We start from the raw sequence: 15420 nt of genomic DNA, 5'->3' as shown, positions 1-15420 counted from the left end.
AATTGACTTCCCTAGTTTCTCCCAGAGGACTTGTGGTATGGGCTGCGGGAGAAGCTATGCCAGCCTGCGAAGTGGTGTTCTGTTCTGGAGTTGGAATGGAGCTAAGGATCCGAGTAGTCTTTCCTCCATTCCAGGTTGGTGGTCGGAAAGCAAATCTCTAAACAGGCAGGTTCCTTTTCAGCTGCAGACATGGGGTAATGCAGCCAGAGCCGAAGGAACAGCAAGGCCCTGGTTTGTATCCCAGACAGCTGCTTTTGGCTGGGAAGGGGCTGCTCTTTCCTCCTTTTCCAGCAGGTATGTCTTATGAAGCCTAAGTTGTTAGGTCGTGGTGCTTCATTTTGTGCTTGTTTTCCTTGCAGGCTGTTTTAGTGAATAATATCACCACAGGTGAGAGGCTCATCAGAGACCTGCAAGGTAAGCTCCACTCCCCTCCTGTGCCAGCATGGGCTCCTAAAAACTCACCTTTCCTCAGGGTGTCAGGTGGCTCTCCTAATGAGAACCTCATGGTGGGTTGTGGTATGAATAATTGAGCAGTCTTTATTCTTTTTGCCTATCTATATTTCCTTAACAGGTTTTTCCTTTTTAAAATATTACTGAATGTATTACAAACTACTGAACAGAAGAATTCAGACTCTGATTTATAAATATGTTAAATATTGAGCTGGGAAATAGTCAGTGATAGAGCACTTGCTTAGCATGAGCAAGGCCCTGGTTTGTATCCCTAGAAAAGAAATGATTCAGGTCAAGCATCCCTAATATGAAAACGTGGACACCAAAAAATTCCCCCAAATCTGAAGCTTTTTGAGTGCCATTATGGTGCTACAAATAGAAAATTCCACACCTGACCTCAAGCAATGGGTCACAAAGTGCACAAAATTATTAAATATGTTCTATAAAATTACCCTCAGACAATGCATATAAACAGAGTTGTACATGAACCATACATGATTTCATGTTTAGACTTAGGTCTCATCCCCAAGATATTTCACAGTGTATTTGGAAATATTCCAAAATCTGAAAAAAAAAAAATCTGAAACCCAAAACATTGCTTGTTCTAACCATTTCTGATAAGGAATCCTCAACCTGTATATGTGAGATGTGTATGATGTGTGTGTGTGTGTGTGTGCGCGCGCGCGTGTGCATGCGCGTGCATGTGTATGTATACAGATATACACACACATATATATATAAATATCACACACACATATATACATGTGTTATATACATATACATATGTATATGGTTGGTTTTACATACATGGGATATATATATATATACGTATACACACAATGCATATATATACTTATTCTATTCGTGTATATGTATATGCATGACTTATTTAATAAGATTACCCTGAATTTAGATTGCCTTCATGAAGTTTATAAAAATACAGGCTTATACCACTGTGCCCAGAGGCCAGTGGTGTAAGCCTGTATTCTCAGTGACTTGGGAACCTGAGGTAGGAGGATCCCAGTTTGAGGCCAGCCTGGGCAACTTAGCAAGATCTTGTTTCAAAATAAAAAAGGGCTGGAGATGTAACTTCATGATAAAGCACCCTTGGATTCAATCCTTAGTACCATGAAAAAAGAAGAAAAAAAATGTCCACCCCAATTTAATTCACTTTTTTGCTGCTGGTTTATTTAGCAGCTCAGGATTAGTTCATTGTCCTGCATATGGTTCAGTTATAAGAATCTCTTCCTTTAAGTTAGGTTTAATGAAACAATTTTTATATAATAAAGTTTATTCTTTGTATAGTTTCATACAGTTAATAAGTGCTTAGTCTCACAGACCACTGCTGCTGACAGCACATAGCACCAGTCTGTCTGGGCTGACCCCTTTGGCCTCCCAACCCAACCTCCTTCCAAAACCCCTCTATCATCTGTTCCAGATCAGGCTGTTCTGTAAGTATATACTTTTGAGATTGGTCCATGTTGTGGGTATCAGTAGTTCCTGGAATCCTTCAGTTTTATTTAATTTTATTTACCCACAGAACATTCGGTGGCTCCTTTGTAACTGTTTTTCCTTTCACCCTGACTGGGCTGTCTGTTGGCTACTGCTCTTCTCTACAGAGTTTTTCTGAGCCAAGTGATCAGATCAGACAGAGCTCTTTCTGAGCCGAGTGATCGGATCAGTGGGATGGGGCCAATGAATTTCCTCAAAGAAAGCTGCTATTTCTCTGGTTAGAGGGTTGGGTGGTTAAATAACCACAGGACCTTGGAGAATAGCTTGGCTGTGAATATGTGACAAGAGAAGGATATTGGCGAGTAGCCAGGGGCAGGGTGTCCAGGGGTAGCTGCTTATCACAACAAACATGGAGACCAGTGTTTTACAAATTGAAGGATACTCTTCCAGGGGTGTGGGACAGTGGTGTGTGTGACCTTTTGGAAAACTCTGGACTTCTGCAGTCTTAAGAAAAAAACAGGCAAATAGAGGCTACCAACACGTTTTAAGAATTGGAGGTAAAAAAGGAAATTTAACAGACATTTGAAAAAGAACCAAGATGCAAGTTCCTGTGGGACTGATGATCTTCTGAGGCTGTCTATGACTGGGTGTGGTGACCGCAGGGGAAGGGCTGTTCTCCAGCTTTCTCTGTCCCTCCTTATGCCCTTTGTGTTACTGCCCTTGTGTTCTGACATGTGTGGTTGCTTTGTGTTTTGGCTGAGCAGCATTACAGCCATGCCAGTGATCTGTGTTCTCCTTTTGGCTTAGACCAATTAAAGGCCCTGCAGAGGAATTATGGCAAGCTGCAGCAGGATGTGCTCCAATTTCAGAGGAACCAGACCAACCTAGAGCGGAAGTTCTCCTATGACCTGTAAGTATTTTAGGATCAAGTATCCACTCCCTGGAAGGCCACACCTAGGGTTTTAAGGCAAAGGACAGTCCAGCATGCTCATTCTTCCTGTTATGGAGTTTTTATGTTCTAGGGCTCTATGAAAAAGGCAGAGTCCCTTTTGGGCTTCATGTTCTTTAAAAATTATCGTGCGTTTTATTTTTTAAGTGTTAGCAGTGCTTCAGAAGCTATGGAGTAAGCACTGGGTAGAGTGGTGCATGCCTGTATTCCCAGCAACTCATGAAGCTGAGGCAGGAGAATTGGCAAGTTAAAGGCCAGCCTCTGCAATTTAGTGAGACCTCATCTCAAAATGAAAAACATAAAGGACTGAGAATGTAGCTCTAGAGTGTTTCTGGGTTCAATTTCCCATATTCCCCCTCCCCCCAAAACCCAAACCATGGGGTTTCAGCCAGCAAGGATTCATAAAATAAAATAAATAAGAAAGGTGGATTTATACGCACACAAGAGACATAGCAATTCTCAGCAGGAAATGAATTGCTTAAAACCATAAACCATAAAACAATGTAACCTAAGGTTCTGTAAAGTGCAGGTGTACTGGTTAAGAAACTACTTTAAAAAATGTATTTCAAGAGTTCTCAGATGTGAGCTAAATCAAACTCATAAACTTAAGATATTCCAGCACAATACCATTGTGGATGCATTGTTTTCTTGAGGCTTTTCAGTGTTTTTCCAAATTTTTGCAGCAAGAATGGAGTACTTACATGATGAAGGTAATAAACTTAAAAAGTGGGCTAAACCCATTGGGAAGAGTAAAAACCAATTTACAAGGTAGAGAATAAAATTGTTATTCATTTTCCAACTTTTTTTTCCTCATAAAAGCAATATAACAGAAGTATAGGAATTCAAAGAGAACCTAACTTCTTATGACTGCTCTCTCCCCTTTGACTGACTTCTCAGAAGTCCATGCCCAAGTCAGATGATTTAAAAAAAAAAAAAAAAAACATAATGGTAGCCATAAAATTTTAACATTTGTACTTGTTTGCATATATGAAATTTTAACATTTGTACTTGTTTTTTTAAGAGAGAGAGAATTTTTTAATATTTATTTATTTATTTTAGTTTTCGGCAGACACAACATCTTTGTATGTGGTGCTGAGGATCGAACCCAGGCCGCACGCATGCCAGGCAAACGCGCTACCGCTTGAGCCACATCCCCAGCCCTGTACTTGTTTTATATATAAAATCCACATAGTGTTTCTTCATTTAAAAATTATTTTTTATTTTTTCCTCATACAAGACATTTACCTGTAGCATTAGTTTGTCACTAAGTGTAAATTTCCAGATGGATTTCTGAAAGGATTTTGCAACTGTCAGTCACTAACAGTGTAGGAAGAATAAATTGCCTCACACTCATTGTCCTCCTGGGGATGCCCATGTTCTTCAGCATTGTCCATGCACCTTCATTTTTACCTCATCACTTTAAAACTGAATAACCACTAAAAACATGAAGCTCCCAAAACAATCACATGCTACTTAACAATGTAATAAGTTCTGAAGGATGCACAGTTAGGTGATTCATCCTACGAAAATTAGAGTGTACTTCACAAACTAAGATGGTTCTGATGTCAGTAGGCCATATAATGTTATGGGACCACTATTGTGTATGCAATTTCTTGTTGACCAAAACGTGTGGCACATGACCTACCTAGCTGTGTAGAGGACATGAGCAAATAGTCAAAGGGGAGCAGAATTACAAAGTATACATGTGGAACCTTATTCAGCTGTGTCACAGAGACAGCTGGTTCTGTCTCTCCCCACTTCCCTCCCCCTTTGGCAGTACCGAAGATCGAACCCAGGGTCTTTGCATACTAGGTATGGACTCTACCACTTAGCTACATCCACAACACTAGTGGTTCCCAAGTGGGGGACATTCTTGACTACAAAGTTCTCTCTGAGGACATTTTTGTCACAACTTGGGAGTATACTCTTGTCATCTAGTGGGTGGACACCAGAGATGCTGTCAAACATCCTATATAGCTTCCCAAAGTGAAGTTTTAATTTGGCCCAAAATGTCTATAGTGCCAAGGTTGAGAAACCATGAGTTAGCCTGATAATCAAAGAATTGCATTTAATAAAAATGAAGTATCCCAGTCTTATTATTATTCATCCTTAAAAGGCACCTTAATGTAGGGAGCAGTGGCATGCACCTATGTAATCTCAGCAACATGTGAGGCTGAGAGGCAGGAGGATCATGAGTTCAAAGCCAGCTTCAGCAACTTATCGAATCCCTAAGCAACTTAATGTAAGACCCTGTCTCTAAATGAAAAATAGAAATGGTTGGGGATATGGTTCGGTGGTTAGGTGCAATCCCTGGTCTGCCGCCCCACCCCCACCCTCAAAAAGACAATGCCGATGGGTGGTGGAGTGGTGCACTCCTGTTCTCCCAAAGATTCAGGAGGATGAAGCAGGAACATGGCAAGTTCAAGGCCATCCTGGGCAACTTAGTGAAACTCTGCCTCAAATTAAGAGTTCTAAAAAGACTGGGGATATAGCTTAGTGGTAGAGTACCCCTGGGTCCCTAGGACCATAGAAAACAAAACAACCTCCCCTCCAAAAGAAACATATTAATGCTGATATCTCCCTTCTGTTGATTGAAATGTGCAAAGCCACTAATGGACTCACTTGATAAATATTAACCCAGAAGATTTGGACCTAGTTGGAACTCTGTTCCCCTGCAGGCAGTGGTGGTCTCTGCTAAGCTAGATTGATTTATGTCCATGAATGTACTCTTTCTTTTCTGATAGAGGTTGGTAGCTTAGACTGAAAGCTCTTTCTGGCTAATGTGTCTGTTTCATCCAAGGCCCTGTGCCAGATATGGGAAGCTGTCTGAGGAAGCTATCATGGAATGTTTAGAGGCTTAGAAAGAGCTAGTCGTCTTTAATTCTCTTTAATTTTTTTGACAATTGGAGAAAAGATGTGGACATCTTGTTAAAAAGTTTACCAATGGATATATATATATATATATATATATATATATATATATACACACACACACACACACAAAATTGTGCTCAATTTGTAGGATTCATAGGTTCCTGAAGCACACCCTCCTTTAAGTCATATTGTCTGGTCTAATCCTTGTATAGAAGGCAGTGAGAACCCAAAAGCTGGTGGATAGGCCAGGCTTCTTGATGGCACAGGGAGTTCTTTGTGGGAGTCAACTCACATCTTCACTTCTTACTCCTTCACTGTGACAGACATCACTAAGTGATCATTGCACTCATCCAAACATAGCCTTGCAACCTTTCTCCCCAGAGCACTTTGAGTCAGAATGAGGTGCACCACTTGCCATCTTATGGCCACACTTTGAAGAAACAGATTGCAAATGCTGGTATTAAAATGTTTTAGTGATCCTGAGTCATGGTCAGTGTCTGGATGATGGGATTATCTCAATTAATGTCAGTACATTTACCTCATTTATGAGCCACCTGAGGCTTTCAGGAACTAACACAGTCACAGTCAACATGACCTGTGTTTCAGGATTTAGCTTTGCACTGAGTTGCTGTGCTTAGTGCTGTCAAGCTGGAATGTGGAAAATGGAACTTCATTTGAACAGCAGAGATAGAGGCCTTTTGTTCTTACTTTGGCAGGGTTGGGAGCAGGTGGAGCCAGTGTTTCCCTTTGTTAGGTGCAGAAGTTTGGGGATAGCAGTGACCTGCTTGCTCAGCTCCTCAGGGTACAGATTTCTCTTTTTGTTCTCTTTTGTGCACAAGTCTACCACCAATAGCTTATGTGTTTCTGAGAAGTTTATTTCAGTGAATTTTTCATTTGATCTGTGAGGTGTCTGAGGTCTACAACTTTGTTTCATTATTTCTCCAGCACCTGATCCCTTTCTGTGTTGGTAATGTTGTGACCCAGTGATCCTTTGAACTGAAAGGTTTCCTCCAAGTTAGGACCTGAGTGTAGTACTTACATTTAGCTCTGAAATGCCTGAGACTCAGAAAAGGTGATGAGTGGTAGAGAGTGCTGTGCAATCAGGAAACCTTGAGTCTGGCGTCTGGCTTCTGGCTTCAGTCTGAGTGGTTTGGTCCACTGCAGGCAGTCGAGTCACCTCTTAGCTTCCTCATTAGCAAAGCAAGTGGGGATTCTCTCAACTGCTCTGACACTTGCTGAAACACTCCAGGCAGAAGACTGAATCCTCCAACTCTATCCCATTAGCATTGCTTTGACAATACTGGTATCCTTCAATCCGTTTCAGTTTTGACTCTAGTACCCCAAGTTAGCTCAGATAACACAGGTTAAGAGGTCCCCATTTCACATCCCAGCCACAAGTCCTTGGTGTTCCCAGCTCCCCCTGCCACTCTGCTTAAATGGCTAGATTTAAGGGCTACCTGCCACTCCCCTCAGGTTTGATTTACCAGGATGACGGGAAGAACCTAAACAACTATACTTACTATTACAGTTGTACTATAAAGGGGACAACTTGGGAATAGCCGAATGGTAGTGTTATAAGGCAGGGTCTAAGGTCTGTGTGGTGGTGAGTGGGGTAGGAACCTCTGTCGCTGTGGAGTCAGGTTGATAGACACTTCCAGTGCCTCGTGGTCTAGAGTTTTATCTAGGTTTCATTATGCAAGCATGATGGATTAAATAATTGGCAACGAGCTTGAACTCAATTTTCAGTCCCTTTCCCCTCCCTTAAGGGGTGGAGAGCCACATGTTCCAACTCACTGGTTCTATGATTGATTCTCCTGGCAGTCAGCCCCGATCCTGAAACCCCAGCCCTGCCTGACTCCATGAGTATAAACTCAGGTGTAGTCCTGAGGAGCTCATTATAAATAACAAAAATATTCCTATCACTACTATTGTCAAAGACCAAATATATACATATGTGTATATGAATATCTTTGTATGTTATTCTACAGATTATATTTAATTTTTTTTAATTTTTGTAATCTGTGTAGTTCACTAGTTTTAGACCAATGTAACAGATCTTCAGTAGGTTTCAGATAACTGCAGGGTTCTATTTTTCTATTTAATCGTTGAAAAGACATACATTGCATTGTCTTTAAATGCCCTGTCAGTTACAGAGTCTGAGATAGGAGAGTGATGACTTGTGTCTCTTAACTGAAGTGGCTCTCAGAATCCGGCAGGGAAATACACATCCATAAATATTTACCCTTTCTCTTTTGCTTTCTTCCACCAAAGGAGCCAGTGTATCAACCAGATGAAAGAGGTGAAGGAGCAGTGTGAAGAGCGGATCGAAGAAGTCACCAAAAAAGGAAATGAAGTTATAGCCTCCAGAGACCTGAGTGACAAAAACAACCAAAGTCAGCAGGTAATTTGGGGAAATTTTCTGCCAAGGATGTCTAGACAGTGTTGCTGTCTCCTATTCAGGCATTTTGTTCCTTTTATGTGCTGATTTGCTCTTTCTCTACTCTCCCTTGTGGGTCTGGTTCCCTGTGGTACAAAGCCTCTGTCCTAGGATTCCCAGATTCTAGTGTGCTGGTCTCCAGCCCCAGTTCCCACGCTTGAAGCTCACAGCCACCCTGGGAGATGGTTGCTTTTGCTCACCAGTTGTGAGGACACTTCGGTGCCTGTGGAGATGTTAAGAACTTAGGCCAGGGTCCAGCTGGTTGGTGGTAGACCCATCAAGAGCCTAGGTGTCTCACCTCTGGCACTGTCACCTCCCTCCTGTACCACACACAGCCCAGGAATTTGCTGCTCAAGCATTCTGGAGATCTTTGCTTTTAAAAAATAAAGCAGCTTTAGTGAGATATAATTTATACATCATGTGCTTCACTCATAAGCTTTATAACTCAATGATTTTTGGTGTCACAAAGTTACGTAACCATCAGTACAATCAATTTCAGAAGATTTTGTAGCAAAAGAAACCCTCATTAGTTTATCTTTGATAAACCAATAACAGACTACACTGTTCTACTTTTTGTCTCTATAGATTTCCCTATCAGTGTGTTTCTTGACAGTGGAATCTCAAAATGTGTGACCTTGTGTGTGTGGCTTCTTTCACTGAACATAATACTTCTAGGATTACATGTGTGATATTGTAGTACTTTACTCCTTTTTATGGATGAATGATATTCCATTCACATTTTGGTTATTTATTGTCAGTTCATAGATAATTTGGGTTTGTACTTTTTTGGCTGTTGTGAATAATGGTGTTATGAACATTTGTGTACAAGTTTTGGGGGTACATATTTTAATTTCTTTTGGTCAGTATCTAGTAGTGGAATTGCTAGATCATATGGTAATCTGTATTTACCTGTTGAGAAACTGCCAGACTATTTTCCACAGTGACCATACCATTTCCCATTTCTACCAACAGTTTATTAGAATTCCATCTCTTTACATCCTTGCCAACTCTTCTTACTGTCTTTTTAGGAAAGCCTTCCTAATAGGTGTGTATTAGTGTCTTGTGGTTTCTGTTTGCCTTTCCTTGATGACTAATGATGTTGGGTGTCTTCTCACATGCTTCATTGGTGATTTGTGCATCTTATTTGGAGAAATGTTCAGATCCTTTGACCATTAAAAAATTTTTAATTCATTTTATAAGATCTTTATATATAGATTATGTTAAATGTATAATTTGCAAATATTTTTTCCAATTCTATGGGGTTTTACACTTTACTGATGTTGTATTTGAAGCATAGAAGCTTTAAATTTTGATGGAGTCCATTTATCTGTTTTTCTTTTTTATTTTTTTCTCTGTGTCAATCGAGGAATGTTTTTCCTAACACAGGATCATGAAGATTACTCCTCTTTTCTTCTAAGAGTTTTATAGTTCTTAGCTCTTCCATTTAAACTTGTGATCCATTTTGCATTAATTTTTATATATGTGTGGGGGTAAGGCTCCATCTTTCTGTTTTCCACGTGAATAACATTCTATGTTCTCAGTACCATTTGTTTGAAAAAAAGACTGTTAATTTTTACACTGAATCATATTATATCATTGTCAAAAATAACTTTTAAGTATGAGGGCTTGATCGAGGTCAGTCTGGGCAACTTAGCAAGACCCTGTCTCCAAATTAAAAATTTTAAAAAGATTTGGGGATATAACTTTGTGGCAGACTACCATGGGCTCAATTATCAGTACCAAAAAGAGATACTGGAAAATCATTTGAATAACAAGACACTGGAAAAAGGAAAAGTAAGGATTAAAGGAGAAGTTAATGAAATAGAGAATAAAAAATAAGATGGAAAAGTCAATGAAATCGAAAATTCTTTAAAAAGATGAACATAATTGACAAACTCTTAGCTAGATTAGTAAAGAAACAAATAATCAAATTACTAAAATGAAAAATGACAGGAAATCACCACTGACCTTACACAGGACAGTATTAAAAGGGAGCAGTCTGGGCAAGTATATGCTGACAGGTCTGATAACGCAGATGAATGGATAGGTTCCTACACAGATACAAACCACCAAAAGTAACTTAAAAAAGAAACATAAAAGTCTGAGTAGACCTATACAAAGTAGAGATTGAATTAGTAATTTTAAAATTTCCCCTCCACCCAAAAAAATCTGTGCCTAGTATTACTAATGAATTCTACCAAACATTTGAAGGTCTCCAAATTTTTACAAACCCTCCTAAAAACCAGAACAGGAGGAAGTATTCCCCATTTCATTCTATGAGCCCAATGTTACCCTAGTACCAATAACAGATGAAGACATTGTAAAAGAAAATAAAACTACAGCTAGGCACTAGAACTCTCAATACTAGCAAATCAATTCAACATATTAATTACATAAAGAATTATATACCATGGGCTTATCCATGAGTACAAGGTTAGATTAACTTCCAAAATTAATTGCAACAACAACAAAAAAAGATCACAGGATCACTTCCATAGATTCAGAAAAAGAATCTGACAATCTAATAGCTCTTCATGATAAAAATGATTAAGAACAAAAGGAAACTTCCTCAGTTTGATATGGGAATCTACAAAAAACAATACCTAGCACCAAGCTTAATAGTGAAAGACTGAATAATTTATCCCTGTGATCAAGAACAAAACAAGGAGGTCTGCTCTCACCACTTCTATTTCTATTGCATTAGAGGTTCTCTCCAGGACAGTTAAACAATAAAAAGAAACAAAAGGCATGCAGATTGGAAAGGAAAAAGTAAGGCTATCTCTATTTGTACCTGATGTAATCTTGTATACAGAAAATCCTAAGGAATTACTAAAAAACCCAAATAAGAGCACAGGTGTGTTTCTAGATTCTTTTTTTTTTTTTTTTGCGGGGGGCGGGGGGGGCGTGTTGATGCCCCATTGTACCAACATCATTTGTTGAAAAACACTGCCTTTGCTTCATTTTACTGTAGTTACTCCTTTGTTAAGTTTGTGCTGGGCATGGTGGCACATGCTTATAATTCCAGCTGAGGTAGAAGGATCACAAATTCAAGTCCAGCCTTGACAACTTAGTGAGACCTTGTCTAAAATTGTTTAAAGTGGGCTGAGAATGTGTCTCAGTGGTTGATTGCCCCTTTGTTCAACCCCAGTACTGGGAAAACACACACACACACACACACACACACAACAGTTTGATGTTGGAGCCGTCTGTTCCATTGGTCTATTTGTCTTTCACCACAGTATATTGATTACTGTAGCTTTATAATAAGTCTTAAAGTCAGGTAATGTCAGTCTTCCTACTTTGTTCTCCTTCAGTTTTGTTACCTTTGTTACCTCTTTTGGGTCTTTTGGCCTCATATAAACTTGAGAATTTGTTTGACTATATCCACAAATAATTTGCTGGGATATTGATCAACAAGTTGAGAAAAACTGACATTTTCCCAATATTGAGTTTTCTTGTCTCTGAAGATAGAGTATCTATCCATTTATTTAATTTTTGATTAATTTAATGAGAATTTTATGACTTTCCTCATGTAGATTTTGTGCAAGTTTTGATATAGGCTTATACTTAATAGTCCATTTTGGGATGCTAATGTAAATGGTATTATATTGTTAACTTCAAATTCCACTTGTTCAGTGTTGGTATATAGGGAAGTGATTGGCTTTTGCATAATCACGTTATATCCTGCAACTTTGATATAATCACTTATTATTCCTGGAGGGGTTCCTTTTTTGGATGATTCTTTCAGATTTTCTACATAGATAATCATGTCATCTGCAAATAAGGTAGCTTTATTTATTATTATTTTTTTCACAATACCTTTACTCTATTTATTCATTTGTATGTGGTACTGAGAATCCAACCCAGGGCCTCACACGTGCTAGGCAAGCACTCTACAGCTGAGCTATAGCCCCAGCCCAAAGGTAGCTTTATTTATTCCTTCTCAATTTGTATATATTTTTTCCCTTTTCTATCTTTTTTCATTTCTGGGACTTGTAGCACAATGCTTAAAGGAATGGTGAGAAGGAGCATCCTTGCCTTGCACCTAATATTAAGTAGAAAAAAGTTTCAAATTTCTCATCATTAACTATGATATCAGCAGATTTTTTGATAGATGTTCTCACTTGAGTTGAAGACGTTCTTGTCTGCATCTGTTGATATGACCATGTTGGCCTTTTGATGTGATAGATTACATAATTGATTTTTAGATGTTGAATAAGTCTTGAATACCTGAGATAAATCCTATTTGGTCATGGAATTTTAATCTTTTTATGCATCATGGATTTAATTCACTAATATTTTGTTGACAAGTTTTGCATCTGTGTTCATAAGAGATGTTGGTCTGTAGTTTTGTAATGTCCTTATCTGGCTTCAAGTAATGAGTCAGAAAACATTCTCTTGTGTTTTGTGCTCTGAAAGAGATTGTAGAGAACTGGTGTAATTTCTTCCTTAAATGTTTGATAGAATTCACCAGTGAACTCATCTGAGTGCTGTGCTGATTTATAAGGTTGTTAATTATTGATTCAGTTTCTTTAACAGAGGCTGTATTCAGATTGTTATGTTTTGGCAGATTATCATTTCAGAGAATTGCTTCATTTCATCTAGGTTATCAAATTGAGCATTTTATGATTCCATTTTCTCTCCTTTCTTGTCATACCAGTTATACTTTTTTTTTTAAATGGCTACCTTAGATTTTGCAGTATACTTTTATAAACAGTCTGTGCCTACTTTCAAATAACATTAGGCCAAAGGTTACTTGAAGGCCTTGTAATAACAAAATAATTTTTATTCCTACTTCACATCCCTTGTATCATTGCTGTCATTGATTTTGCTTATAGACATACCTAAGCAGACAGATGTACATGTTATATCCATAAGCATACATAATTGTATATGTCATTGATACTACTTTGACCAAACTATTCTCCATTAGATCAATTAGAATAAGGAAGATAAACATTTTTTATTTTGCATTCACTTATTTGTTTTTCTTTTCTTACCTTTATGTACTTCTGAGTTTCTTTTCTTTTCTTTTTCTTTTTTTTGGTGGCAGGGGCGGAGTGGACCAGGGATTGAACTCAGGGGCACTCGACATCCCCAGCCCTATTTTGTATTTTTATTTAGAGACAATAAAGTTGCTTTATGCCTTGCTTTTGCTGAGGCTGGCTTTGAACTCATGATCCTCTTGCCCCAGCCTCCCAAGTTATAGATTACAGGCATATGTTACTGCACCAGGCTGTACTTCTGAGTGTCTTAAAAAAAGACTTTTAACATTTTGTGCAAGGCAGGTCTACTGGCAACAGTTTCCCTTTCTTTCTCTCTCCCCCCGCCCCAGTTTGAAGCTAATTTTGCAGGACACAAAATTCCAGGTTGAGGATTTTTTTTCCCTTGCTTCTCTTGTTTCTGAGAAGTCATATGTAATTCTTAACTTCTTTCCATGAAAGATAAGGTAGGTCTTTTCCTTTACATTTCTTTCAGGATATTCTGATATTCTGTGGTTTGAAAATGATATGCCTGGGCTGGGGATGTGGCTCAAGCGGTAGCGCGCTCACCTGGCATGCGTGCGGCCTGGGTTCGATCCTCAGCACCACATACAAACAAAGATGTTGTGTCCGCCGAAAACTAAAAAAAAAAATAATAATAATTCTCTCTCTCTCTCTCTCTCTCTCTCTAAAAAAAAAAAAAAGAAAAAGAAAATGATATGCCTATATGTGGGTTTCTTGTCATTTACCAGTTTTGTGTGTGTGTGTGTGTGTGTGTGTTCGCTGAGCTTCCTGGATTTGTTGTCTGACATTAATTTGAGGAATTAAATTATTGTTTCAAATATTTCTTCTCTGCCTTTCTCTCTTTCTTCCTGTTCTTATATTTCCATTACACATTTTAAACCTCTCATGGTGGTCCAGTACTTGGATACTGTGCTTGTTGTTTTTAGTCTTTGTTCTCTTTTCAGTTTGGGAAGTTAAATTACCTCAAACTCCCCGCTGACCAGCAGACCGATGCAGGAACCAAGGCCCTGGCCCAGGACCACCCTGCCAACCGGCAGACCCATGCTGGAGCCCAGGCCTGCCCAACCTCCATCTTGGGACACTACAGCCATCGCCATAGCCCACCCCACGCAGTAGCCTCCACCTTGGACAACAGATAGGGACTAGAGACAGCTGCATCTCCAAATAGGCAGCCCACCCTTTTAGCCCCATCTCTGAAAGTGGTTACATCCATCATGGGACACCCCCACTTCTATCTTGAGTTACCTACACTATTGCCACAACCACCTTTAGTCGCAATAGGCATCCATCATGGGACACAAGCCAGGGACAAGAAGCCAAACACCAAGGTGAGATACAGGTAATCTGCAGGGACACTACAAGATTATAGGATAGAAACTGTAATATCTCAGATCTGCACTACAAGAAAGGAAGATACACAGACAACATGAAAAAACAAGGAAAGAAAGTGTCCCAAACAAACTAAGATACTACAATAGTAGAATCCATGAACAGCGCAGTTGATGAAAGGAGTTCAGAATGTACATAATTAAAATGATCTACAAATTAAAGAAAGACCTAAGTGAGCAAATACAGGCAAAAATTAATCACTCCAACAAAGAGATAAGGGCAAATACAGGTAGGAAAAGATTACTTCAAGAAAGAAAGATACTGAAAGAAAGAAAAAAAATCCAACAATCAGAAATCCTTGAAATGAAGGAAACAATAAATGAAAGAAAAAACTCTACAGAAAGCATCACCAACAGACTAGATCACTTGGAAGACAGAGCATCAGGTAATGAAAGCAGAATATAGAGTCTTGAAAATAAAGTTGACCACAGCAAAGATGGTAAGAAATCATAAGCAGAACATCCAAGAATTATGGGATAGTATCAAAACACCAACTGTAAGAATTATTGTGATAGAGGAAGGCACAGAGATTCAAACCAAAGGAATGCACAATCTCTTCAATGAAATAATGTCAGAAAATTTCCCAACATTAAGAATAAATTGGAAAATCAAATACAAGAGGCTTACAGGACACCAAATGTACAAAATTACAACAGATCTACACCAAGGCACATTATAATGAAAATGCCTAGCATACAGAATGAGGATAGAATTTTAAAGGCCACAAGAAAGAAGAATCAGATAACATATAGAGGGACCAGTTAGATCTCAGCAGATTTTTCTTTTTTTTTTTTTTTAGCTTTTTTTATTTTTTATTTTTTATTGTGGGTTGTTCAAAACATTACAAATTTCTTTTCTTTTTT

At 38.7% G+C, this 15420-nt stretch overlaps 1 protein-coding gene across 3 annotated transcripts in view; it reads left to right on the top strand.

The window, feature by feature from the left end:
• Positions 1-15420, top strand: part of Golm1 (golgi membrane protein 1) — a 77225-nt gene that overhangs the window by 43637 nt on the left and 18168 nt on the right. For all 3 annotated transcript variants that reach the window (XM_048800460.1, XM_048800459.1, XM_015506078.2), the window contains exons 4-6: positions 360-414; positions 2710-2812; positions 7997-8126. In XM_048800460.1, the coding sequence (XP_048656417.1) occupies positions 360-414; positions 2710-2812; positions 7997-8126 (288 nt within the window). The remainder of the gene's footprint in view (positions 1-359; positions 415-2709; positions 2813-7996; positions 8127-15420) is intronic.

The sequence above is a fragment of the Marmota marmota genome, unplaced genomic scaffold (genome assembly GCF_001458135.2).
Source record: "Marmota marmota marmota unplaced genomic scaffold, marMar, whole genome shotgun sequence".
NCBI classification, from domain to species: Eukaryota; Metazoa; Chordata; class Mammalia; order Rodentia; family Sciuridae; genus Marmota; species Marmota marmota.
Note: the sequence above shows the minus strand (reverse complement) of the source record. Positions and strands in the feature narration are given on the sequence as shown.